General features: G+C 37.9%; 2 protein-coding genes across 9 annotated transcripts in view; both read right to left on the bottom strand.

Annotated features, from left to right (window-relative positions):
- The window catches only part of cds1 (CDP-diacylglycerol synthase (phosphatidate cytidylyltransferase) 1), a 40873-nt gene extending 36065 nt beyond the window's left edge, over positions 1–4808 (bottom strand). For both annotated transcript variants that reach the window (XR_012594353.1, XM_074639435.1), the window contains exon 1: positions 4324–4808. Coding sequence is in view for 1 of the 2 variants with exons in the window: in XM_074639435.1 (XP_074495536.1) it covers positions 4324–4395 (72 nt within the window). In the remaining variant the exon portion in view is untranslated. The remainder of the gene's footprint in view (positions 1–4323) is intronic.
- Positions 4809–11967: 7159 nt separating this feature from the next.
- The window catches only part of wdfy3 (WD repeat and FYVE domain containing 3), a 117961-nt gene continuing 102403 nt past the window's right edge, over positions 11968–27525 (bottom strand). For all 7 annotated transcript variants that reach the window (XM_074639447.1, XM_074639441.1, XM_074639443.1 and 4 more), the window contains 22 exons: positions 26776–26924; positions 25494–25614; positions 25265–25350; positions 24350–24430; positions 23945–23999; positions 23725–23844; positions 23518–23635; positions 23180–23286; positions 22594–22747; positions 22392–22483; positions 22099–22311; positions 21108–21249; positions 20832–20986; positions 19819–19977; positions 19549–19728; positions 19238–19420; positions 18265–18358; positions 17896–18039; positions 17316–17675; positions 17020–17131; positions 16573–16770; positions 11968–15694 (listed from right to left, as the gene is read on the bottom strand). In XM_074639447.1, coding sequence (XP_074495548.1) covers positions 15574–15694; positions 16573–16770; positions 17020–17131; positions 17316–17675; positions 17896–18039; positions 18265–18358; positions 19238–19420; positions 19549–19728; positions 19819–19977; positions 20832–20986; positions 21108–21249; positions 22099–22311; positions 22392–22483; positions 22594–22747; positions 23180–23286; positions 23518–23635; positions 23725–23844; positions 23945–23999; positions 24350–24430; positions 25265–25350; positions 25494–25614; positions 26776–26924 — 3144 coding nt within the window. In that variant the 3' untranslated portion in view covers positions 11968–15573. The remainder of the gene's footprint in view (positions 15695–16572; positions 16771–17019; positions 17132–17315; positions 17676–17895; positions 18040–18264; positions 18359–19237; positions 19421–19548; positions 19729–19818; positions 19978–20831; positions 20987–21107; positions 21250–22098; positions 22312–22391; positions 22484–22593; positions 22748–23179; positions 23287–23517; positions 23636–23724; positions 23845–23944; positions 24000–24349; positions 24431–25264; positions 25351–25493; positions 25615–26775; positions 26925–27525) is intronic.

Genomic DNA, 27525 nt, shown 5'->3' with positions numbered 1-27525 from the left:
GACTACAAAGAGGCTGTTAGGTGATGTATAACACTACATCTGTATCACCAAAAACAAATAAATCCTTTGAAGGCTCAGTCTGACATTAAATAAATAACTAATAAAATGTTATTTATAAAAAAAGTATGACTTCTCAAGTTACACTACCTCAAACTTTTTATTGTCAGGTGATTTTTTTAGCTTGCTGTGGCACTTTCTACATCACACTCAGGGGCAAATTCACAAAAGGATTAGTGGCTTTTGCGACCACTAAATCAGTGCAAATAAGAAACTGTGTAAATCTCAAAGCACCCTCTTTGAAATGACCCCCTAACTGCGCTGCCAAGCTTCTCAGTGCTCCCGTGCTCTTTGCACATATTTAAATTAGGTAACATGCATACATTTAGCACAAAATCTGCTTCTATCTATGCAAATGAGTCTCACTGCAAAAGTTATTAGCGTCTTCAGAGAGTTGGCGGTAACTGAACCACATTTATAAGGGGTGTTTTTTTTGGGATGCAGTGACAGGATGCAATGATATCCTGTCACTGTGATTGTGAGTTGTGTGATGAAAAATAAATGAATAAAGCTCCCCTACATGTCATTTTTGAAAATACATGACAAAAAAAAAAAAAAGATTTAAATAATCAATGAAGTTACGCTGCTGTGCACCGTGCGTAAATACGTGCAGCACCTCTCTTAATGGGAAGACACTTATTGCTGCGGTGGGATTGTTGCAGGTATTTAATAATAAACTCAAAAAAATTCTCAAATGTGTGAAAAAACTCTTAAAATAATTTATTAATAATATTTAATAATTTAAATAATAATAAAATAACAATAAATAATATTTAATGATAATAAATCATTTATTTCACCCACTAACATGTGTGCTCTGCAGTACCCAGGTGAATAATGGGCACAATTAAAGGAGGTAAATTAAATGAGCTTGAGTCGGACCCTTGCCCGGTCTACATGACCCTAGCCTGGCCCGATTAGACTTAAGTTAAGTACTACACACTACATGACTTTCAAAGTCGTCAAATCTCTGTACTGTTACACAACTTGCTGTCTTGTAATCAGGAGTCTTAAAGTCATTGTGGTTGGAGCTCACACACTACAAGATCTTTCACCAGGAGGAATCCCAGATGAGGTCTTCAAACTATGTTTTGTCACGAAAACACATGTGAGAAATACACAGTAAATGACATGATACCATACATGAGACACATTGCTGATGTTGTTGGCACATGTTAACAAAAGCCTGTTTCACCGGTCTCCACTCTTTTTTTCCTTCCACAGGTTTCCCATCAACCCTTGTCTCACGCTCTCATTGGCTGTAGCCTGTGGCCAGAGTCCCTGACAGGTCCAGATGTTTAGCATGATAGATATCTGGAATGTGTCTGCGAGGCATCAGCGAGCCTCTCGCCTCACGTCTTTGAGCAGCTCCAGCGCCGATGTGCGAGTGGTGAGCAAACGCTGATTTGCCTCTGATCTGGGGGTTTTGTCGGGGAGCTCCAAAAACTGTCTGGGAGCAGAAAATCTGGGCTAAAGTCGTGTAGTGTGAACTAGCACTAAGTGTATGCTGAGTGTCCTCTCAAATATGAATATATACTGTTTTTTATTTCTCTTCTATGATAGTAAACTGAGTATCTTTGGGTCTTTTCTGCTGTCAGAGAAAATAAGATTTTTTTTCACAATGCACTGACTTTCTGAAGGCCAAATGATAAACAAAGACATTAACATTTAATCAATAATGAAAATAATCATTAGTTGCAGCCCTGCACACATTATTCTCATATACTGTATATCTTTCCTGGAGATGTTTGCCAGGCACATCCAGTAAAAACACTCGACTTTCGGGGATCAAGGTAATATGGAAATTGGTTACGGTGACTCCGACACACTTTCCTAGAGAGGTGACCTTGTGTGAAGCAGACGTACAGCAGTAGCACATGTCTGATGTAATGGAGGTCTGCAGAGCTTCTGGGCCATGCTGTTGAACTCCTTGGCACAGTTTCAGAGACATTATGCAGAGTATCAGTGAGAGAGATCTCTTCTCTGTGAGGCGAGTTAATCAGTGGGCCGGGTGGGATTGCTCAACGACCCCTGCATACGTTACACAGGGACTGGTGGGAGGACGCCTGAGTGGAGCTGTTAGGTGGGGTTGACTCGGTATAACCTTTGAAACTGTCCCACTGAGGGGAAGACTCGGAGGGAATAAGGAGACTGTTTATAGCTGTGTGGTAGCTGAACATTCAGCTTATAAAAAGATGGAGATAGTATAAAACCACAAACAAGATTTGGTGCATCCGTCCAAACAAAAATGAAGAGAACAAACTGTAATATAAAGATTCATTTTCTCACAACAAATCTAAAGAATATAGTTACAGTTTGCACATTTAGGGCTTCAACTAATGAATATGTTCTTTATCAAGTAATCTACTGATCACAAGGAGTTACTGGGAGGGTTAGGGATTGATTGTGGCGGGGTTTCACCTCCAGTCTCTATCTGCCACTTATAACATGACCTATTAACTAGGGCTGTCCTCAACCAAAGATATTCTTAGTCGACTAACACTCATACAATTGTGTCGGCTAATCGTTGATTTAATCAACAGATCTGTAAAACTGAGTTTCTCCACAAAGAATCACACAGAAGCACCACTTTAAATCTGGTGTTTACCAGAGATGTGTTCATAAGTTTCTTGGAAATCAGTCATTCAGCATGAAAAAAGCAACAACAAAAAAAACCTACTAATCTTAGTAAACGAAAACAACCGATTAGTCGACTAATCCACTAAGAAGGGTCAGCTCTACTATTAACAATTTAACCTGTGAATTGTGTTATTTCTTCCATCTTCTGTTGTTTGGAAAGACTGTCTGGAATGGCATTGAGTTGTTGGAGACTGGATTTGTCACCTGCTGTCTCAAAGAACAACAATGAACCATCAAGCTCATTATTATTAAAACTTGATTAATTAATTGCACTATAATCACTACCTGAAAACAAATAGGAAGTGCATTTGGCACAGCTTCACATTTCATAGTTGCTTTTGAAATCTTGCCAAACGATGAATCAATTCAATCTGCAATATAATAATATAAATCTATTTTAATATTATAAGTACTCTTCTTCTTGATTTGTTATTGACTCACTCACAGTATGGAGAAGTATGACTGCCATTTCAGTCAAGTATTTTGGTGATCTTGTTGTTGTTGCAAAGAATGGTTCAAATACATGTGGAGAAAGGCACGAAAACACTGCAAAATAATGTTATTTAAGGCCATTTTTGAGAGCATTAGACCCCTCATTTCCACCTGAGCAACCCTTAATCTCTTCCACTACAAACCAAGAGGCCTTCCAAGCCTTACACCTGTTCTTATGCTGCAATTCAACAACAAAAAATCTAACTTTAAAGCTAAATATTCAGCTGACACATATAAGGCTCTGCATAGTCTCTTTCACTTGATTTGTTATTGACTCACTCACAGTAGAGAAGTATGACATACTGTATGCCATTTCAGTCAAGTATTTTGGTGATCTTGTTGTTGCAAAGAATGGTTCAAAAACACTGCAAAATAAGGTTATTTAAGAGATTATTTGGAGAGCACTAGAGCCCTCATTTCCACCTGAGCACCCCTTAATCTCTCATACTACAAACCAAGAGGCCTGCCAAGCCTTACACCTGTTCTAATGCTGCAATTCAACAACACAAATCCAACTTTAAAGCTAAATATGACACACATAAGGCTCTGCAGCATGACATTAGCTAATGAGTCTATTATCATAATGACAAAATGTAGTGACATTCCCAGCCATGAATCAGAATCAGAATCGTGTTTATTGCCAGGTATAAGAGGTATACACTGGGAATTTGCTTTGGTTTTGTTGGTGCAAATAAGCATTATAATAACAAAAGAATAGATAAAAACGTTAGAATAAAAAAAAAAAATGAAATTCTACCAATATACAATAAACAATATAATCTATCAACAAAAATAAACATGATATAAACAGATAGTGCAAATATTGCAAGTTATGATGAGGAATTGAACCTTCACACCAAGCAGAAGTCGTTATTTCTCAACACGGAGCTGTTGCTGTGTTGTGATGGTTGTTGCAGGATTACCAGCAGCAGCTAGCTAATGCTAATGCTAATGCTAATGCTAACTAACTAGCTTAATTAGCTCCCATGCTAACCTGACAGCAGCTTGCTGGACCGGTTCGCCGGCGTCTAGTGACAACAAACCGGACTAACGTGTTTTTCAGGGCGAGGTCTCAGAGGGGTTTTGGGTAGGTGGTTGGGTGGGTTTACCGGTACCGGTACCGGTTGTGTTTACCTTGTCGCTGATGTTGTCGGTGCTGTCGGTGTCCCCTCCTCCTCCTCCTCCTCGCTTCCTCAGCTCCGTCATGTTTCTCTGTTTCTCCGCCGTTAATGTGTCACATAAGCCGAGTCCAGGGGGGAGGAAGAAGGGGATACAGATCCTGGGTGAGGGGTTAGGGGGTTTTCCAGATATAAAGTCCCGGTTCTGTCTTTAACAGCTCGGTATCCGTGATTAGAAGGTCAGCTCTCTCTCCTGGTAGTCAACCGTTGCTGTCAAAGAGCCGCAGCGGAGCTCGAGAGGATCCTAACGGCTCTTCTGCTGCTGCTGCGTGTGTGTTTGTTTATCACCGCAGTCTCTCTCAGTCTCTCAGTCTCTCTGTCTCTGTCTCTGTCTCTCACTGTCTCTCTCTGTGTGTGTCTCTGTCTCTGTATCTCTCTATTTCTCTATTTCTCTATTTCTCTATTTCTCTATTTCTCTATTTCTCTATCTCTCTATCTCTCAGTCTCTCAGTCTGCCCCCTCCCACCACCGACAAGCCTTATATAGTCACGGCCAGCAGCTTCCGGGAGATTCTTTCAGAGTAAAAGCTCTGCTGGGGTGACAAGTTCTTTCCCTTATTTATCTATTTATCTATTTATTTATTTATTTAGTTAGTTAGTTAGTTAGATAGTTAGTTAGTTAGTTAGTTATTTTATTTATTTATTTATTTATTTATTTAGTTAGTTAGTTAGTTAGTTAGATAGTTAGTTTATTTAGTTTATTTAGTTAGTGAGTGAGTGAGTGAGTGAGTGAGTGAGTGAGTGAGTGAGTGAGTGAGTGAGTGAGTGAGTGAGTGAGTGAGTGAGTTACTTAGTTAGTTAGTTAGTTAGTTAGTTTAGTTATTTAGTTATTTATTATAGTTTTTTAATATTTGTATTTATTTATTCTCACCCAAAAGACATAAAAAAAGGTAAAAATAGAAACACACAATAACACCAGTAGCTACACTTTAAATATCAGTGTTAAAAAATTTCTACTTGCTTCCATTTTATGTTCTACTCCACTGCATTCAGTTGTTGCTTCCATTTATTTATGTATTTTAGTTAGTTGTTTATTTTTTATTTATTTACTTCTTCTTTTTTTTCCTTTTTTTTTTACACACCCAAAAGACATTCAGAAGGTATAATAGAAACATACAAACGTACATCATCAGTAGCTACACTTTAAATATCAATGTTCAAAAATGCTTCAATTTTTATGTTCTACTCCACTACATTCAGTAGTTGCATCCATTTATTTATTTATTTATTTGTTTATTTATTTATTATTTTTTTTTTTTTTTTTTTTTTTATATACATACCCAGAAGACACACAAAAGGTAAAATAGAAACATACAAAATCACCAGTAGCTACACTTTAAATATTGTGTTAAAAAAAGTTCCTGCTTGCTTCCATTTTATGTTCTACTCCACTACATTAAGTAGTTGCTTCCATTTATTTGTTTATTTATTCATCACAACATAAAAACAAATCACATGAAATAAATTAAATATAATTATTTTATTATTATTTTATTTTGTTTTATTAGAAAAGAATAATAGATTATATATAAACATACAAAATCACCTGCACATTTAAAAAAAATCACATGAAATAATAGTAAGTAGTTTGAAAAAAAAAATAACTTAAATACATTTACTAGAGTATTTACATTTGGTGTTGTTTCACTACGTCTGCCATTTACAACGTGTCTATAACTGTTTAAAACACCTAATTTTGTATCTAGAATTTAAATCATAATGCAGGTCAAACATGCCAAGCTACATTGAACACAATCTTTGCATTTATGTGTAAATGTAACCCAACCAGTTATTAGTATTCAAAATTGTACTTAAGTACTCTCATTTTTATTATCTGGGATGTGTTTTTTTTTTATTACATGAAATAATCGTTTCAAAGGTCCACATGTGATCCTACCATAAACCCAACCATGAAAAAATCGAAATATTTGTCAGAGCTTTTGATCATGATACCATGATAACAATAAATTTAGCTGTCTGTTCTATATTCAATTAATTCAATTAAATTCAAAGTCTCCCAGTGAGTGTAGTTATTTTGCTTCTTTCAAGGAGAGGTTTATTTTGAAGTGCAAGGCTCATAACTTCCGGTGTCAGTGTGTGTTTCTGTGTGTAACTTCACAGAGGTCTGCTGGTGCTGCTGCAGAGACAGACAGCCTCTCTGTCTCTGTCTGTCTCAGTCTGTCTCTCTCTGTCTCTGCTTCATGCTGCAGTAGGCAGCTACCAGTCATAATAACCAGTGTCCCATATTAGACCCATTAAAGGTCTAATAATGTTCATGTATGATGCAACTATTGTGTTGCATTCAAGGGCCATACTGTAAAACACATCACCGACTTCAGTGTTTTATGTGCACTTTTTCCTCTCTGTTTTTCCTTTTTTTCCTTTTTTTTCAAACAAAATAAATGTGCTGATAACTGTTTAACACTCATAAATAAATAGAAATAAAAAAAACATGTATATATCATGTTCCTCCAGACTCACAAACAGTTTCTTTCCCTGGGCCATACGGACACTGAACAAACAATAAATCTGTGCAATATTAATACACTGAATGTGAAATACATTTGATTGTGCAATATATCCTTTGATGTAATATACACCTCAAGTGCAACTACCTTTGTTTACATTTAATTTATTGCATCTACCCTACCTGTTTTACAAGTGCAATTACCTCTGTTTACATTACATTTATTTGACCTATTTTATTCTCTCTTTAAGACCTCCTGAAAAAGCCCAGTCTGCTCTGATTGGCTTGAGAGGAAATTATAATGCACCTATGCAAAGGTGGTTCTCAAGCTATGGGCGGTATATTCTAATAGAGCCTGCATGTGACATAGGAAGGGGAGCCAAATCTGAGTGGGTTGTTGAATCATGCCGTGCGTTCCAATACCCCATACTACCATACTATTTTTAGTATGCCAGAAAAAGATTTAGTAGGTCCCAATACATAGTATGTCAAATGCAGTATGCCAAAAATACCAGCATGTCCTACTACAGTCCGGTCACATTTTACAGTATATACAAGCCAAAAATGTCTGAAAAAATGTCTGAAAAACAGATCTGGAAAATGTCTGAAAACAAAGTCTGAAAAATTTCCGAAAAAAAAGTCTGAGAAAAGTCTGAAAAAAAAGATCTGAAAAATGTCTGAAAACAAAGTCTGAAAAATTTCCGAAAACAAAGTCTGGAAAAAAAAGTCTGAAAAAAATATCTGAAAAAAGTCTGAAAAAAAATCTCTTAAAAAAAAGTCTGAATTAAAAAGTCTGAAAAAAAGTCTGAAAAAAGTCAAAAAAAAAAAAGTCTGAAAAATGTCTGAAAACAAAGTCTGAAAAATATCCGAAAAAAAAGTCTGAAAAAAAATATCTGAAAAATGTCTGAAAAAAAATATCTGAAAAATGTCCGAAAAAAAATTCTGAAAAAATGTCCAAAAAAGAAAGATCTATAAAAATGTCCGAAAAAGTCTGAAAAAATTTCTGAAAAAAAGTCTGAAAAAAAATATCTGAAAAATGTCGGACAAAAAAAGTCTGAAAAAAAATATCTGAAAAATGTCTGAAAAAAATATCTGAAAAATGTCGGTCAAAAAAAGACTGAAAAAAAATATCTGAAAAATGTCTGAAAAAAAATATCTGAAAAAAGTCTGAAAAAAAAGTCTGAATTAAAAAGTCTGAAAAAAAGTCTGAAAAAATGTCCGAAAAAAATATTTGAAAAATATCTGAAAAAAAAGTCCGAAAAAATATCCGAAAAAAAAGTCTGAAAAAAAATATCTGAAAAATGTCTGAAAACAAAGTCTGAAAAATGTCGGACAAAAATTTCTGAAAAAATGTCCAAAAAAGAAAGATCTAAAAAAAGTCTGAAAAAAAATATCTGAAAAAAGTCTGATAAAAAAGTCTGAAAAAAAATATCTGAAAAATGTCTGAAAAAAAATATCTGAAAAATGTCGGAAAAAATTTCTGAAAAAATGTCCAAAAAAGAAAGATCTAAAAAAATGTCCGTAAAAAAATTTCTGAAAAAAAATATCTGAAAAATGTCAGAAAAAAATGTCTGAAAAATTGTCCGAAAAAGAAAGATCTAAAAAAGTCTGAAAAAAAATATCTGAAAAAAAAGTCTGAAAAAAAATATCTGAAAAATGTCTGAAAAAAAATATCTGAAAAATGTCTGAAAAAAATTTCTGAAAAAATGTCCAAAAAAGTAAGATCTAAAAAAATGTCCGAAATTTTTTTTCTGAAGAATCTCTGAAAAGAAAGTCTGAATTAAAAAGTCTGAAAAAAAATATCTGAAAAATGTCTGAAAAAAAATATCTGAAAAATGTCGGACAAAAATTTCTGAAAAAATGTCCAAAAAAGAAAGATCTAAAAAATGTCCGTAAATGTCGGACATTATCTGAAAAATGTCGGACAAAAAAAGTCTGAAAAAAAATATCTGAAAAATGTCTGAAAAAAAATATCTGAAAAAAGTCTGAAAAAAAGATCTGAAAAATGTCAGACAAAAAAAATTTCTGAAAAATCTCTGAAAAAAAAGTCTGAATTAAAAAGTCTGAAAAAAAGTCTGAAAAAATGTCCAGAAAAAAAAGATCTGGAAAATGTCAGACAAAAAAGATCTGAAAAAAGTCTGAAAAAAAGATCTGAAAAATGTCCGAAAAAAATTTCTGAAAAAATGTCCAGAAAAAAAAGATCTGGAAAATGTCAGACAAAAAAAATTTCTGAAAAATCTCTGAAAAAAAAGTCTGAATTAAAAAGTCTGAAAAAAAGTCTGAAAAAATGTCCGAAAAAAAGTCTGAAAAAAAGATCTGAAAAATGTCTGAAAAAAAAGTCCGAAAAAATATCAGAAAAAAAAGTCTGAAAAAAAATATCTGAAAAATGTCTAAAAACAAAGTCTGAAAAATGTCGGACAAAAATTTCTGAAAAAATGTCCAAAAAAGAAAGATCTAAAAAAAGTCTGAAAAAAAATATCTGAAAAAAGTCTGATAAAAAAGTCTGAAAAAAAATATCTGAAAAATGTCTGAAAAAAAATATCTGAAAAATGTCGGAAAAAATTTCTGAAAAAATGTCCAAAAAAGAAAGATCTAAAAAAATGTCCGTAAAAAAATTTCTGAAAAAAAATATCTGAAAAATGTCAGAAAAAAATGTCTGAAAAATTGTCCGAAAAAGAAAGATCTAAAAAAAGTCTGAAAAAAAATATATGAAAAAAAAGTCTGAAAAAAAATATCTGAAAAATGTCTGAAAAAAAATATCTGAAAAATGTCTGAAAAAAATTTCTGAAAAAATGTCCAAAAAAGTAAGATCTAAAAAAATGTCTGAAATTTTTTTTCTGAAGAATCTCTGAAAAGAAAGTCTGAATTAAAAAGTCTGAAAAAAAGTCTGAAAAAAAATATCTGAAAAATGTCTGAAAAAAAATATCTGAAAAATGTCGGACAAAAATTTCTGAAAAAATGTCCAAAAAAGAAAGATCTAAAAAATGTCCGTAAATGTCGGACATTATCTGAAAAATGTCGGACAAAAAAAGTCTGAAAAAAAATATCTGAAAAATGTCTGAAAAAAAATATCTGAAAAAAGTCTGAAAAAAAGATCTGAAAAATGTCAGACAAAAAAAATTTCTGAAAAATCTCTGAAAAAAAAGTCCGAATTAAAAAGTCTGAAAAAAAGTCTGAAAAAATGTCCAGAAAAAAAAGATCTGGAAAATGTCAGACAAAAAAGATCTGAAAAAAGTCTGAAAAAAAGATCTGAAAAATGTCCGAAAAAAATTTCTGAAAAAATGTCCAGAAAAAAAAGATCTGGAAAATGTCAGACAAAAAAAATTTCTGAAAAATCTCTGAAAAAAAAAGTCTGAATTAAAAAGTCTGAAAAAAAGTCTGAAAAAATGTCCGAAAAAAAAGTCTGAAAAAAAAGATCTGAAAAATGTCGGACAAAAATTTCTGAAAAAATTTCCAAAAAAGAAAGATCTAAAAAAATGTCCGAAAATTTTTTTCTGAAAAATCTCTGAAAAGAAAGTCTGAATTAAAAAGTCTGAAAAAAAAAATCTGAAAAAAGTCTGATAAAAAAGTCTGAAAAAAAAATCTGAAAAAAGTCTGAAAAAAAATATCTGAAAAAAGTCTGAAAAAAAATATCTGAAAAATGTCCGAAAAAAATTTCTGAAAAAATGTCCAAAAAAGAAAGATCTAAAGAAATGTCCGAAAAACAATTTCTGAAAAATCTCTGAAAAAAAAGTCTGAATTAAAATGTCTGAAAAAAAGACTGAAAAACAGTCTGAAAAAAAAGTCTGAAAAAAAATATCTGAAAAAAGTCTGATAAAAAAGTCTGAAAAAAAATATCTGAAAAATGTCGGACAAAAAAGATCTGAAAAATGTCCGAAAAAAAAAGTCTGAAAAAATGTCCAAAAAAGAAAGATCTAAAAAAAGTCTGAAAAAAATATCTGAAAAATGTCTGAAAACAAAGTCTGAAAACTTCCGAAAAAAAAGTCTGAAAAAAAATATCTGAAAAATGTCGGACAAAAAAAGTCTGAAAAAAAATATCTGAAAAATGTCGGACAAAAAAAGTCTGAAAAAAAATATCTGAAAAATGTCGGACAAAAAAAGTCTGAAAAAAAGTCTGAAAAAAAATATCTGAAAAATGTCGGACAAAAAAAGTCTGAAAAAAAATATCTGAAAAATGTCGGACAAAAAAAGTCTGAAAAAAAAAAGATTTGAAAAAAGTCTGAAAAAAAGATCTGAAAAATGTCCGAAAACAATTTCTGAAAATTTTTTTCTGATAAATCTCTGGAAAAAAAGTCTGAATTAAAAAGTCTGAAATTTTTTTTTAAAAAATGTCCGAAAAAGAAAGATCTAAAAAAATATCCGAAAAAAAAGATCTGAAAAATGTCTGAAAAAAAATCTCTGGAAAATGTCAGACAAAAAAAATTCCTGAAAAATCTCTGAAAAAAAAGTCTGAATTAAAAAGTCTGAAAAAAAGTCTGGAAAAAACGATCTGGAAAAAAAGATCTGAAAAATCTCTGAAAAAATGTCCGAAAAGGAAGACTGAAAAAAAAGATCTGAAAAATGTCTGAAAAAATGTCCGAAAAAAAAGATCTAAAAAAATGTTCGAAAAATAAGATCTGAAAAAATGTCCAAAAAAAGTCAGAGAAATGTCCGAAAAAAGTCTGAAAAATGTCTGAAAAATGTCCAAAAAAAGCCTGAAAAAAGTCTGAAAAATATCAGAAAAATTTCCCAAATAGTCTGAAAAAAGTCAGAAAAATATCCGAAAAAAGTCAGAAAAAGTCAGAAAAATGTCTGAAAAAAGTCAGAAAAATGTCCAAAAAAAGTCGATGCCAAAACTCTAAAATTATGATAGTACTTTTTTTCTACAGTACGAGGATCAGGGCCAATGGCGTCCCGTTGTCCCGGGGACAATAGAAAATTTCCTTGATAATACTACATTGTGAACAACAAATCCATGTTCAAATCAGCAGGGGGAGAGCTAGTTAACGTTAGCTGTAAGCAGCTGGTGGGAAAAACAGTCCTGCTTGGCTAAATAACGGTAATAAAAGAGTGCACGTTAAAGTACAAGGGATTTATCGTTTTGTTTTTGTTTTTTGGGTATTGTGACAACAAAATGAAAGAATTGAGTCTGTTCTTTGGTGGTAAACAGCAATTATTTATTGAAATGAAATTAAAAGAATAAGTACCAGATCTATTGCGTTATTGTAACATTTTGTCTCTGTAAAGGGGTTGGGGGGGGGAGGTTACTCTACTGTTTCTGCTCTTGGAGGATGTAGTGAACACAAATATACAAGGAACATTCAGCTATCACAGATTGCACACCAGATACTGTAGTAATGCAGTCTAATACGAGACCACCAAAATAATCCAAGAGTTTCTCTTTTTTTTTCTTCTTCTTCTTCATTAGTCCTTAATTGTTTTTTTCCCCATAAAGAGTACAAAAGTCCACCCAGAGTTGGGGACACGATCTCCGGCTCTGTACACAAACCTGTCGCTCGGTCGAACTCATCAGACAATGCCTCCAAACAAAAAAGACAAAAAGAACAAAATATAATGCCGAGAACATGTACAATGCACTGACACAGAAAGTCAGCTGTGTTAATAGACATGCAACAAGTAACAAAACTTGCTGAAATCGCAATAATCATTAAAAAAAAAAAATCTAAAACCAGTTATAATTGCATAAATACTTTGTACAGTTCATTTATCCGCTGTGAAATGCACCTTTCTGTTAAAATGACAAACTGCATTCAATAAAAACCTGTGATTCCTCTCGACTTTTGTTTTTGTACAGGTGAAGGTGCAAACGAACTCATGATTGATAGAAGCTGACTTCAGCGAGATGGCATGATTGCACTAATTTACAGTACGTAAATGCAGAATGATATAAGGACAATAACAAGAGTGCATATTATTATTTTAACATCGTGGGGGGGGTGAATATTAAAGTGTTTTCTTTCTTTTTTGTACATGTTTGAGACTCTGTGAGGAGGAGTAGTGGGAGACAAAAAGAAAACAGTTTTCTCTGGGAAAGAAAGAAAAAGCAGCACTTGAATGCAACGTTGTTGCCCACAGAACCACGAACAAAACAAACATGTATGAAGAGAGAAGAGGGCAACGAAAACACCATGTACAGACTTTACATAAAAACAAAAACACTTTCTTAATGTCCGACTATTAAACCCAGCAGCAGCAGCAGCGTCCAGCAGAATAAAACGTGCTTTATGGTGATAAATTATGAACTTATATCCATGACAATGTACATTTTCTGTTAGAAAAACATATGAATCCCCTCTGATATTAACGTGTCAACATGGCAGCCTTGTACGGAGGTCAATCTGTGCCAAAATGTTAGATCTTACTGAATATTTTACTGTTTAAATGATTTTTTTGCTGTAGATTTTTACTGTTGTTTCGCCTGTTGTTTAACATAAACAGTGTCGGATCTATGAGGTTACATTTGTGCTAGAATTTGAACATTTCTTAAGGTTTTACACGATCATTTTTTTCGATTAATTTGCATTTCAATATATTTTTTAGAACTGTTATTTTTGTTACAAGCACTTTCACACAAAATGCAAAGATTGCGACTCTAAAATGGACAGTCAGTGACACTTTATTGGCACATCTTAAAGTAGTGACTTTTCAAGCAGATGCTCTTCTTCAGATTTGTCTGAAAAAAATGGCACTACTTTAAGATGTGCCAATAAATTGCACCTAAGGGAGCTACAGTGTGTACATTTTTCATTGCCGTCTATTGGTCCAGCACCTGCCTACCACGACTTTGTATGTGCATGACCACCTTACGTGGTCAGTTAGTGACAAAACAGCAGGGATGATAATCAGACAATCTCACAACAAAAGCCTTAACAAACGAGAAACAGTGAACTTTGACGAATGTACAAAATCAGATTTTTGGCACAAATTAAACTTCATAGATTTATCCACATAGGTTGATATCTCTGAACTAATATTGACCCCCTAAAAAAAAAACAAAGTCATCTTATCAAAACCTTCAATCAACTAAATCCATCTCAGGATAACTGAACTAACTCCATGCTGAATTCAAGTAATTTCATCTTAAACTTGCTTAAATTATGGATTTATTTATGGATGTTATTTAATTGTTTCCTTGGCATCCTTGATTATTATTAATATATAATTATTAATTATGCATATAAAACAGGATACATTATTGTTGAAATAGGAAATCATGATGTGGATTTAATGCTACAATGCTCACTCTAAATCTACGGACGCTTTCCTGCATTTGTACCAAAAAAAAAAAAAAAAAAGGTAAAACATCAGTTCAGTCTGACTGTCTCAACGTATTTAACTTTTTAGACAAAAGATATTTAGAAAATCTGAGCTGAGATGTTGTCCTGTTTGGACTGTTGGGGAATTTCATAATATGTGAATTAATGGTTGAAATAATTATTTACATCTTCTCCCACGTCTCTAATAATCTCTTTCTCTGAAAGGCGGCTGCTGCTGCTGCAGTTTAACGTCTTCTCTAAGGACTGAGGATAAAGTGTGCGGAGTGCCACATGTGCTGTAATAATGCCACAGGGTCAGAGTGAAAGTCTGTAAGAGTAGAAACCAACAAGAGAATAAAAACCACAATATACACTAAGAGTCCCTTTTTTGTGTGCATTCAAAAAGCCGCTTTGACGCTTTACAGTAACTAAAATACATGAAAGAGACACGACGGAAAAGCGACATTAATTACGAGTGTGCGTTACTTTTTACCTAATTCATAGTTTATCAAAGATGAACTCTTTATGTTTTCTCTCTCTAGACAAAAAATAGGAAAACACAACGGAGTGATATGGTTTTAAAAATAAAATCTGAAATGATAACGTGTCCAGTCTTCAGACAGCAGCAACAACAACAAAAATCCTCCAAATGGGAATTCATATAAAGGACATAATCGATTAAAAAAATCATCATAATTGATATATCAAAAACAATTTGGCGGAAGAAACAAATCAGATAATAAATCTCTGTGTGATGGTGATGGCTTGACGCTGTGGGCAACACTCACAAAATAAAACTTTGTAAACAACAAATGAAATTAAAAAAGAAAATCATTTTGCATAACTAGACCAACTAGTAAAGTCAACCCACAGACATTAATTATTGACATTCATATCCCTTCCTCTGGACTCGCCGTGACTCGTGACGCAGACTACACACAATCGTTTTGTTTTTTTTAAAGCCAGGAGTGGTTAGTCACAACGCTATGTTACAGGCAAGTTGTTTTTTCTCATTGACCTTATCTTTTGTTCTGTGTTTGATCCTCGTTGAGTTAAAAAGGCCATGGTAAATATTTACAATATTAACAAGTTTGTCTTGCGGTGAAAGAGGAAAGGAGGTTTCCCTGTTCTTGATCTCAAAGCAAAAATGGCGGGTGATTGATTCAAGCGTGCCGCATCGAGGGTGCTTTTTGCTTTTTTTTCTCTCCTCCAGGTGAGTGCAGGTGGTAAAAGTGGTGATTGAGTTTTTTTCTCCTCCTTCGCTGAGGCGGCCGACATTCCCTCCTGTTGCAGTCTGTCAGTGTGTTACAGTACATGTGGTTACTGGACGTACGAGAGGATAAAGGGGGTGGAGGGTTTATGGAGGGAGAGCGGGAGGTGTTCAGGGAACAACGAGGCAGTTGGAGGAATGAAATGCTCCTCAGCTCAGGTTGGAGTCCTCAGCAGGAGGAGGTGTTTCTTCCAGGTGGAGGTGGAGGAGGAGCTCAGTTTCTGCAGCCGTCCTCGGCGCTTCGCTCGTGTTGAAGGTTGTAGTAACAGTTCTGACAAACTCGCACCGGTGACGAGATCTTCAGCCGTTTGATCTCCGACTGGAAGCGACTGCACCTGCAGAACAACAAGAGACCAGGTGGAATATTTAGAAAATGGTAAGCTGGAAATACGGGTAACTAACGGGAGAAACACAGAGACATAAAAAGTAAGAATCTAAGGCTATATCCACACTAATACGCTACTAATACGATCTCTCCAGATGAGCGTTTTAGGGCTGGTGTAAACAGGAAGCACCGCGGTTGGTTGTTTAGTTGCAGACAATATGACGAAGGATAACAGCAATGGTGAAAAGTAAGACCAGAGATTTCTTTGCTCGGACCGACGACGAGGTGGAGCTGTTACTGAAAGTAACACACGAGTATGAGGCAACAGATGTTGTGTTTTCTTCTGAAAAAGGTTCACGTGATAGGAGTGTGACAAATCAGAGAAGGACCCGTCATGACTGATAAGATCCAATCAAGAAGCGAACGTGGATGTCAGTTTTTGCGCCCTCAAATTCATGGTTGTCAATGTAGACGCACAGCAGGCGCTCTGAAATGCGAGAGCGGCGCCGGTGCCCCGAGATAACGCTGCAGCGCGCATAGGGCTGGCCCCCAATTTACTGCAGTCCAGCCAAAAATGGAAGGAGAATGCAAATATATGCAGTCCTTTGGACCCCTTTAAATTTGATCACACTTATAATATAAATGTAGAAGTGTATAAATGTAAATATATACGTATTCAAATTAAGTAAATCAACTTTTGATGTTTCCTCACAATAACCGTAATGACAAAGCAAGAAGAACATGTTTTAGAGACTTTCGCAAATGTATTAAAAACCTAAAAATAAAGTCTCTCATTTGCATTTACAATCTACTTTCCAAAGCCAGTGTGAATGAGCATATACAGCCCATGATAGTCATTTTGAAATGTTTGAACAGTACTTGACTTACTTTTGGCAGAAGAGCTGCCCGCAGTTCCTGCAGTGGTGGCGTCGCTCGGTGAGGGAGAAGCGAACCGAGCAGCCGGAGCAGCTGTCGACCACCTCGTCCTTCACCCAGTGGTCGGCCGCCGAACGGCCCGGCTGGTCGCTCACCGACCAGCTGAACACCCGACCGCGACCGTCGCCCACCAGGATCTTACTGTGGTCCCTGAAGAGAGGACGGGAGAGGGAGGAGAAGAATTCAGCAAGGACGTCTTTTCTAAAATATCTGCTTTGACTAGATTCGAATTGTGGCTTGTGTTTGATAGTATGTACAATATCTTCCAATCTTCCATTTGTTTAAAAGAAAATACAGTTTGTAGAAGAAGCTCTCCTGAAGAATCAAACGAATATTAAACTTTACAAAAATAAAGGATTAATCTTGGTCAGTTTGGTGCGGGACACTCGGCTCTCTTACTTGGAGATGGCGAGGGATGTGATCTCGGCTGGCTGAGCGTTGTCCTTGCGATCAAACGCCGTGTGCATGGTGAGTTTGCTCCGGAAGACCAGCTGGCGCTCCCATCTGTAGCCTGCGAACAAACAAAAATAAACACTTTAACACTGCGACCAACACGCTGTCATCAGATCAGCAGAGAGTACTACTGAGAGATTTGTTTTGAGAAGAACCCCTGATGAACCCCGTTCCTCTGTCATGTTTTCTTAACAGGATCAAGAGCTGATAAACAACATTTGTAATAATCTCTGGACACCCACCGGCCCTGAGCTGGTTGTACGTCCGTGCGTCCAATGCGGAGGGCTGAAGAGGCTGCGGCGCTGAGCCCTGGCCTGGGTGAGCCGGGTGAGGGTGAGGATGAGGATGAGGATGAGGATGAGGATGAGGATGAGGATGAGGATGAGGATGAGGATGAGGGTGAGGATGAGGATGAGGATGAGGGTGAGGATGAGGGTGAGGATGAGGATGAGGATGAGCATGAGGGACCTTCGTTTGGCCCTCAGAGTAGTTGACGAACACGAAGCCGTCCTTCTCGTCAATGCTGAGGGTGTCTGACCAGCGGTGAGAGTCGTCAGAGCTGCTGTCCATCGACCATGAGGCTCCCGTTCGGGCTGAAGGACCTTAAAGAGATTTTAATGTCAGGAATGTGAACGTGAGGTTCATGTCGGGTAAAAGGAAGTCTACATCCTCAGTAAACAAAATAAATGGGAAATACAAGACACTAATTTAGTTTTGAAAGACAAAAGTGCTGCTGATATCTGTGTCCCAGAGCAGCGTTTGTTTAGGTAAAACCAGCTAAAGAGTGAGAACTGTTGAGGAGAGGAGCTGCTGGTTGAGTACCTCTGGGTCTGTGGACGGCGCTGCCCGGTTGGCTGCCTCCACCAGTTGACGGGTTGCGCGGCGCTTTGGGCTCCTGGCTCAGACTGGGCTCTTCTCCATCCGACTCGCTGCTGTCCTCCTCGCCGTTGTGAGGCTCGCCACCCTCTGAGACACGGAGAGAATTAGTAACTTCAATTTCCATCGTCAATTTATTGTGCTCACTTGTACTTACAGAAATAAAACATAAGCAGGCAAAGAAAGGTGTACCAACAAGGTATCTTATGTTTGTGGATGTGTCACTGTATCACTGAGACAAAAATCTCAGTCCAGCCATCATTTGGTGCAGCAGCTACTAATCATTTGTTATTTATTTTTCCCATCAGGACTCACCGATCTTCTCCTCAACACAGCATTCAGGCACATCTGGCTCTACCGGCTCTGGAGCAGGGGTTTCTGGGACTTGGAGGAACTCCATTCTCCAAAACTACAAAGAAATATTTAAAGACAGGTTTAGTGTACAGGTTAAGCATGGTTTAGTTAAACCAAGGGCTCTTTCACCAGTTTGGTTAGTCCAAATCAGAGAAAATTGATACTTTTGGTTTGTTTTCTATTCAGTCTGGTTCAGTTTCACAGTGCACAAGTTAAGCGGAAATAATAAAAAAAAAAAAAAAAATTGGCTGAAAGTCCTGTACGAAGGAGCAGGGCAAAAGTTTTTCCACTTTGACTCGTCACTGATCTACCGCACACACAAATCCCTTCTCCTCCAGTTTATCTCCAATAAACGTCACTATTTGTGTGGACTTTATTCAGCATATTCTGTATGTTCTCTTCAGCCCGGATGTCAAAGCAAACATTGGACTTCTGCAGAAGTCCAAGTCAGTTTTCTCCCACTCATGTTAACCTGTTGTTTACTTGTGTCCATCTCAACAAATTCCTTTCTGCAATTGGTTCGGATTATGTTCTCACTGAGATCTAACGGCCCCACAGTTCACTTGGAAAGAGTCAGAGTCCACCTCTCGTAAGTGGTTTCGTACCAGTTGTTTTGGTTAAAAAAATTAAAAATGTAAATGGACTAAATGTTGGCTTGTGAAAGCGGTGAAAGCTAAAAAGAGTAGAAGTTAAGTTTAGCTCCCCCATAGCGGATGTAGTCCGATTTTCTCTTTGACTTTGCAGGAATAGGGACAACAACAAATATTCTGCAGTGCTATTCATAACTCTTACTTGTTATATTCTTGTTTTTAAGAAGACCTATCATGCATCGGCACAAAGTTGGACAAAAGCCTAACAAGTGAATACTTCTGTCTGCAACAGATACCACCATCAGTATGATAGCTGTCAGTAAGATTAAAGTGGGCATGGTTACCCTGACGACGCCGTCCGAGTGTCCGGTGACGATGACGTTCTGCGTGTCCCACTCGTTCATCTCCGACACGCAGCAGCACAGGATCTGCTGGCTGCGCCCCGTGAAGGTGTTGGCGCTGGCGATGGGACTGCCGTTGATGCTCCACACGTGGATGTACGTGCCTGCACACGACACAATGTCTCCCTACACACACACACACACACACACACACACACACACGCACACACACACATTATGTTAGCTCATATTTACTGTAAAAGGAGCAAAAGTACATGTGATGTTACTCCTACAGTGACAGAGGAGAAGCTCACCGTCAGTTCATTGATGCACAGAGCAGAGACGGGCGCCCGGTGTCCCCTGAGCTGCGTGACGAAGGAGAGCTTGTTGAGGTCCCAGATGATGCAGGTTCGATCCCGCGAGCCGCTGACAACAATGTGGTACGCCGACGACGCCGTCAGACATGTTACGGCGTCCGTGTGGCCCAGTAACGCCTACGATGAAACAGCGAAGACATTAGATGGACTCAACCATTTACACTAACCGCTCCAGGACCTTGTATCAGGTCTTGTTTGTGTTTTTACCTGTTTGAGCGTCAGCGACTTGGCCCTCTCCTTGGAGGTTCCCGTCTCCCACACACAGATGGCGGTGCTGGTGTTGCCGGTGATGACCAGCTTCAGGTTCGGACATATGGCACAGAGGATCTGACCCCACTCTGACAGACACTCGTACACCACCAAAGCCTGAAACAAGATCCAAGACTCAGATTAGACCTCCAACGATAAATTGATTAGTTGTCAACTGTTAAATTAATCGCCAACTATTAACCGATAATCGGTTTGAGTCATTTTTTAAGAAAACAAAAGTCTAAATTCTCTGATTCCAGCTTCTTAAAAGTGAATATTTTCTGGTTTCTTTTACTCCTCTATGACAGTAAACTGAATAACAAGGCATTTGAGGACGTCATCTTGGGCTTTCACCATTTTAAAGATCAAACAACTAATCAATTAGATTAAAAATAATCATTAGTTGCAGCTGTAATTAAGATTAAAGATTGGTCGCAGAAGTGGAGGATTGGTTCATTCCGGCTGTTTGGGGCATCATTCATTGTCTATATCAACCAACACTTTCACCCTGATCAACACCCAGCTGGCTACCACCTTATAAAGCTTTTGAAAGCCCTGAGAAGATTTACAAATGTGGTGAATATGGTAATTAATGCACTATATCAGAGGAACTGCAGTAGAGACTTGTGTAATGGCTGCTGCTGAAGAAATTGAGGGACCAGTAAAATGCAAAAAGTGCATTTTTATTCAAGCACCAGTAGGGGGAAACATTGTCTTTAATTACCTTTCACACTCATGTCAACTTCAAGGTTAAATAAGCAGGAAACATACAGTAGGCCATGTTTCAATTCAGTAGTAGTCTCTTAAAATCTAGACTGAACTGTTTCATTACTAGTAACTCTGAAAGAGGAAGTTAACATAAATATTTTATATAATCAAATCATCAATACGGTACGTATAGAATGAGGATTAAAAGAGCATGCTTGAGCAGAGGAGTTGTAAATCTCTGTTATAACAACTGTTGCTGTTACCTTGTCAGATTCGTAGTTCGCCAGGCGGCAGCTGAGGTCGGCGTAGCCCCAGGCGAAGGTCTTGCTCCAGGTGGGGGGAACCAGGACTTTGTTTAGCTCCACAGCAACTATTCCCTTGTCGGTGCACACGATCTGTCCCACAGGCTCCTTCAGCTCTAGACAACGGGTATCACAAAGACATATGTGAGTGCTGAGTCTAAAGGAAGGGAGTTGGTTCTGCACAGTATGATGGACACAGTGTGGCCCTTTTGTGAGTGTGTATGTGTGTTCATGGACCTTTGACCGGTGCTAGAGAAGGTCTGAGGTTGTCCAGATGATGGAAGAAGATCTTGTCGCTGTTGGAGCTCGGAGGAATGCTCGCTACGTCACCGTTGGCTTTACTGCGAACCCGTTTAGGAGGATGGGGCTTCTTAAACAGCTGAAACACACACACACACACACACACACACACACACACACATCAACAGTCAGTGAGTAAAGAAAAGGACTTTAACATCGACCATTGGCCACATGCTAATACATTCTCGTTTTGTGGCTGATGAATCTTTCAATCTGTTATGAGGGATACGGATGTTTCTGCACGTTTGTCCAGCAACCAATCACACTTTATATGTCTTGTTGTACTCTAGCAAGATTAAAAGACTACAGTGAAGCTAGCAGCCTGTGAGACTGTACTGATAATTACTCAATAAACACTAATTGGTGGATGGATGGAAAAACAGAAAGTATTAAAATATGAATGTTATATAATAAAATGTATTACGGAGTATTGGCCACATTGAGGTAAAAAAAATCTGATATTTTCAGAATGAAGTCATAATTTTACGAGAAAAAAAGAAAATAACATGTAAAATTACTACTTTATAATATTACGACTTTTTTTCTCTTAAACTTCTGACTTTACTTTCATAATATTACAACGTTTTTCGCGTAAACCTATGACTTTATTCTCATAATATTATGACTTTATTCTCGAAATCTCAGATTTCTTTTTTTCCCCTCAATGTGGCCCTTATACTCCGTCGTACCGTCGTACCATAGGCCTACAACAATGATAAATAAAAATGTAAACAAAGAACAGTTATTCATTTCCATTTTTAAAAATCCACAGGGAGCCACTGGAGAGGGGCTAAAGCCGCAGGTTGCAGACCCCTGTACTATATATACAAACTATCCCTTTAATCTAGCCTGAAGTAGTAGTTTCATGATATTAGCATCAGTAGCAGCGGTACAGCAGCAGTGTCTTCATCATGAGCCGGTATCCGACCTGTTTGGGGATTTGTCCAAAGTTGTTGATGAAGCCGATGGTGGCCGTCTCTTTGAGCGGGTCGTTGATGTTGTAGATGTCCACCTGACCCTCGTAGAATAGGTGGTGGAAGACGTTGACCGCCTCCACGGCCGGCGGTCCCTGCTGCTTGTAGCCGAATATCAGGTCGATCCACTCGTGGAGGTGGGCCGACACGTAGTCGCACTCCAACGCCTGTAGACGAACAGAAGTTAACGTGTGCTCACTGAAACTCAACTAAACTAAACTGTCACACAAGTGGGTTCATTTCCTACATCTCTGTGGACTCTGATGAACTCCCGCGGGTCGCCCTTGGCCCAAGGTGGCAGGATGACGTCACCCAGCTTGGTGCCGTTCTGCTTGGCACCTGGGACGTCAAACAACAGACAGAACATTAATATTCATGCACTCAGTTATCACGGTCAGTTTGACTCGTGCTTTCAAGAGCCGTTAACGTCCACGCTTCCCGATACTGACCCAGGTCGAAGTTGTTGGCGTTGAGCAAGAACTCGGGCAGATAGAAGAACTCGGGGATGAGCTCCTTGACGTCGGCCATGTTGTGTTTGGAGGCGGAGAGCCAGGCTTCACGCACACTGTGGAACATCCTGTCAGCCAGGTCAAAGTGACCTCCCTGGTAATCACACACACACACACACACACAGACATTAGGTCCACACACTTGAGAGTGTTTGTCGGTTTGTCGTCTAGGCTTTTATGTTAACTTACTAATGTCAAATAATAGTTTTTTTGTAGGTGATAAAAGGATGATCATATTTTCCATTAGTACTTAAAATCTACCAAAAGCAGAGGAAACACAACTTGTGGCAGAGGAGGTTCATTTTGTTCCATTTCCCTCTGTGTTGGACTGAAAACAACTATTCATCATCAGAAGTAAAACTGGTATTATATTATTAAATAAACCATTTATTAAACTCTGTAACTGTGCTTAAAGTCAGAACAACTTTCACATTTTGCAGTCTAAAATACACCCTCTGGGTCGTATGACATTTCAGAAAATGTCTTGACCGTGAGTAGTCTACATGTAAGAGAGTTGAGATCAAACCTGAAGTCTGAGAAACGTCTGTGTGAAGGGCTCCATCCGGACCAGATACGAGGCTACGATCATGGCTGAGGAGTAGTGGGTGCCGTAGTGGTACGCTGGGGTTTCGCCTGGTGGGACAGAAAACAACACATTCACTTAGAAAAGACCCCCAAAGACAAGACTTCATGTGAGACACACATGCACAACTTGAATATTATCATTCCTCCCAAAATATGGCAATAGTAGCTGAATCTTTTTCTTCAAGTCTTTACTCCGTGTCAATTTAACTTGAAATAATATAAATGAAAGTGATCTCCCTGACTCCCTCCTGTTAAATGCAGTCTGTTGAATCATCTCACCGTTGGGGTCTTCCCAGTCCTTGTACCTCTTCTTGTACTGCGTCAGTCTGTCGTCAGTCTGGGCGCCCATCGGCTTGGCGAGGTTACGGAACGTCTTGGGGTTGTTCAGGTCCAGTTCCTGGTTAACAACGTTACCAAAAACAGGATTAATGAGGGAACGGGAAGCTGCTTTTCTTGTGGTTAACAATGTTAATTTTTGTTGTTTACCTCTGAGTCGAAGTCGGCCAGGATCCAGGGGAAGACGGGGTACTGCATCAGGTCGTTGTAGGACCGTCCCGCCAGCGTGTTCAGATGCATTAGGTACTGGAAATTACTGATCTCTCCTCGCTGGAAAACGAGACGATAAACACATCAGTGAGGCTTATAATAGTGTGACGCTTCTATATTTGTGTTGTTAAACTGAAGACCAGTGAGTCCAGGTTCTTACCTCCCATCTCTGAGTCACTGACTTTTCACCAACCAGCGTACTGAGGAGCCCGGATCTGACAAACAACAGAACAGAGAGGATGTTTAGTTCAGTACTTTGCTGTTTTTCAGCATGCAGGCAGTGAAAAGTATTTAGTTGCAAAGCAATTGCTGCATGTGATATATGTAGGAAGGTCTTTTTCTTTCCTTTTCATTTGATGAATTACTACAGAGACCCATATCCATTATTTAGGAAAATACATTTAACACAAAGATTAAAAACAAGTTAATAAATATGAATATGTATCCGCAGATTTCATAAATCATCTCACAACCTGCAGAAAAGGTCAAACATTCCCCAGAGAACCAGTGGAATTAAAAATGTTATGTTTGTGCTGAATGAAACATTAAGGAGGTGTTTCGTTACCCTTGTTCCACGCTGGTGTTGGGCCTCTGGCCTGAAACCGACTCGGAGCTGTCAGCCAGTGAAGGCACCACCGCCAAGAACCTGCAGGGAATTAATAAGAAATATATTAAACAACAAACATACAGTTACATTTGACTTATTTAACCCACCATACATCTGTTTGCAGCACATATTGGACATTAAAATGTATATTATTTTGATACCCCACCCATCCTCCCACCCCACCTCTCTGCTTGTCTCCTTAAGTCCAGATCTTCACAAGAATTTCTTTATGTTACACTTAAACCAGTGTAACCTGATTAAATGACTGGTATTACAGTGATGTACTAAAAGAAGAAATATTGTTGTGACATGATGCTTTATGAGAGGCTTACAATCTATTCTCAGAAGATTTAATTTCAATATCACACAGCAGTTATCTTTGTAAAATCCCTCGTCCGCAAATACCCTGAATCCTGAATCAGTGCTGAATGGTATTTTATAATGTAGAACTGCAGTATCTCTGAAGTAAATAATAGTACTAAATCATCGCTTGTCATTTCTGCTGGTTGAAAAGAGAACAAAAGCTTTTTTATCAAAAGTTATTTTAAAGTCACAATGAGTAGGATTTTCCTAAAAAACAATGTATCTGCAGAGACCCTGCAACCCTTTGCTTGTCATATTTTGCTGTTCGGGACGTTTCTTGGCGTCAACCTCTATAAAGAAAGTAGCGACCAGGTGCCAGATCGTGTCGTGAAGCTATGAAAATGTCGGACACAGCGCAGAAAAAAATGCAAATATAGCAAGGCGAAACTCCAAGCGCACAAAGCACAACCGTCAAAATCCTACTCATTGTGCCTTTAAGTATTCTTAAAGCAGCAGAGGCAGCTCAGCAGCATGCAGTGCGAGCTCTGTGTTTGTACTTGTATTCAGTACCTTTGGTAAACTTTGTTGCGGACTCCTTTCCCGAAGGCTAACAAGTAGTTTCTCCCGTCTGCAGAGAAGACCTCCACTGCCATGGGCTGAAAGGTGACGACATAATCAACACAAGGTGGTGAGTTAAAACACTAGACATGTTAAGCTACTCAATATAAATGTCTAATATCGTGTGTATTGGTCCTGCAGCATGTGTGTGTGTAACCAAGTGTAGTATGTGCATGCTGACCTGCAGCAGGTAGCGTCTCTTGTGCACTTCCTTGATGTCCTCGTAGGCGAAGATGCTGCAGGTTCTCTTCAGTAGGCTCTGTCCTTGTCTCGCTCCTCTGGGGATGATGGCCTCCTGCAAACTGGACACAGACGACACACAGTGATGCACTTTATCAACTATATTACATTTTACCCATAAAGCACCTGTATCTATCCTCAGCCTTTCTGCAAATGCATCAAGAGATTACAGAGCTGCAGCAGATCCCATATCATGCTCATTTTCAGGTTCATACTTGTATATTGTGTTTCTACTAGAACATGTTTATATGCTGTAATGTTAAAAAAACGACATTATTTTCCTCATACAGTCTGCCTTAATATGCCTGTATTTAATGTCTGTCTGAAACGCTCCGTTTTAGCGCATTTCAACAGAATTGCAATGGAATTTCGTTGCTAGGCAACAGCCTGGGTCCTTGTTTACTTCCTGTCAGCTGATGTCATTCACATACACTGCAACCAGAAATAAAACCAGGACACATTTGGAATATTTACATTTAAAACTGTGAAATGGTCTATATATTATATTATATAGTTGTGACATCGCAAATTTACAGAAATCCTGACGGCTCATTTAAAGACACAGTTTCTGAATACGGGCTGTGTGTCGATACTTTCACAGTATTTATATAGCACTTAAACCTGCTTTCTAATAAAAAAAAGACATATCACTTTTTACAATATGGAGCCTTTAACTATTAACTTTTAATATAAAGCACTGCTGTAATTATTTCAATAATTTATTCATTTAATATATGAAATATCCAAAATAATATAAAATCTCATCATTCGTTTTTTTTCTTAATTGACCGATAAGCTAATTGAATCTTCATTTCAGCCCTGTAAGACACCTTGTTTTGAGTGTATAGGGCCGTGTGGAGGCTAATGAGAGGGTAAAACACTTGAAGGGGAAACACAATGAAACCAAAGCAGCATCTGTTGGTTGTTTTCACGTCGTGTCTCAAAGGAGCAGACAAAGCAAGTTCCCTAAAAAAAGATAAATATGTCATATCTCTGCTGACTTTCACAACGCATGCTCTATCAGCAGCATTACATCACTCCAGCAGCAGAAACTCCCACTGCAGCGTCCGGAGGAATGATGTCATCTTTATTCAGGGAAGGAGAGTACAGTAACTGTGTCAGCTTCAGGATTAACGATGCAGCCCTGGTGTGAAGTCGTGATTCTCCTACAGGTGTTCAGACCGTGATGTGTGAAGTGACAGATACAGAAGCGTGGGACCTACTTGGGGGGCAGCGTGTCGATGTCCCTGATCTCCCTGGACACGGTCATGGTGTAGCCGTCGATGACGTAGAAGTGCTCTTTACCAAACAGCAGCAGACCCTCGCTGGTGTCCAGACCCTGAACCCTGGCACAGCGGTACATGTGCTGAATCTGGAGCAGTGAAGGGAAGAAACAACAGAGCGTTAATTACCTAAAGTTTAGAGAAAGCAGTTTTCTAATAAAAAGTCAACGGCTTAAATTCCTCCAGGCAAAAATCTGTGAATGCCGAATAAATGAGAGGCTTTCCTCTTACTCAGTAACTGCTGGTGAAATGGAACGGTGTTGACATGGAAGACTACAGCAGTGCTTGATTAAAAGGCTGGTGTGCCACAGTTACTTTTCTGTGAATAAGACAATGTAGGAGGGCGTGACCCAGAAATTTAAGTTAAAGGGATAGTTTGGATGTTTTGAAATGGGGTTGTATGAGGTATTTATCCATAGTCAGTGTATTTCCTACAGTAGACGGCTGTTATCTATGCTCTCTTCAAAGCCACCAGACTCCTTTGACAAAAACAGTAATTTTACCTCTCAGAACACGGGAGTTGCTGGTCACAATATCACAAACAAACTAACAGATCGAGGCAGCGATAGACCAGCAACTCCCTTTTTTTTGCAGGGTAAAATTGCTGTTTTTGTCTAGGAAGTCTGGTGGCTTTGAAGACAGCATAGATAACGGCTTCAGTTTCCTGTCGGAAAGGGCTGTCTGACAGCA

This window comes from Sebastes fasciatus, chromosome 6 (genome assembly GCF_043250625.1).
Source record: "Sebastes fasciatus isolate fSebFas1 chromosome 6, fSebFas1.pri, whole genome shotgun sequence".
Classification (NCBI taxonomy): Eukaryota; Metazoa; Chordata; class Actinopteri; order Perciformes; family Sebastidae; genus Sebastes; species Sebastes fasciatus.
The sequence above is the reverse complement of the archived record's forward strand: the minus strand, read 5'-3'. Positions and strand labels throughout refer to the sequence as shown.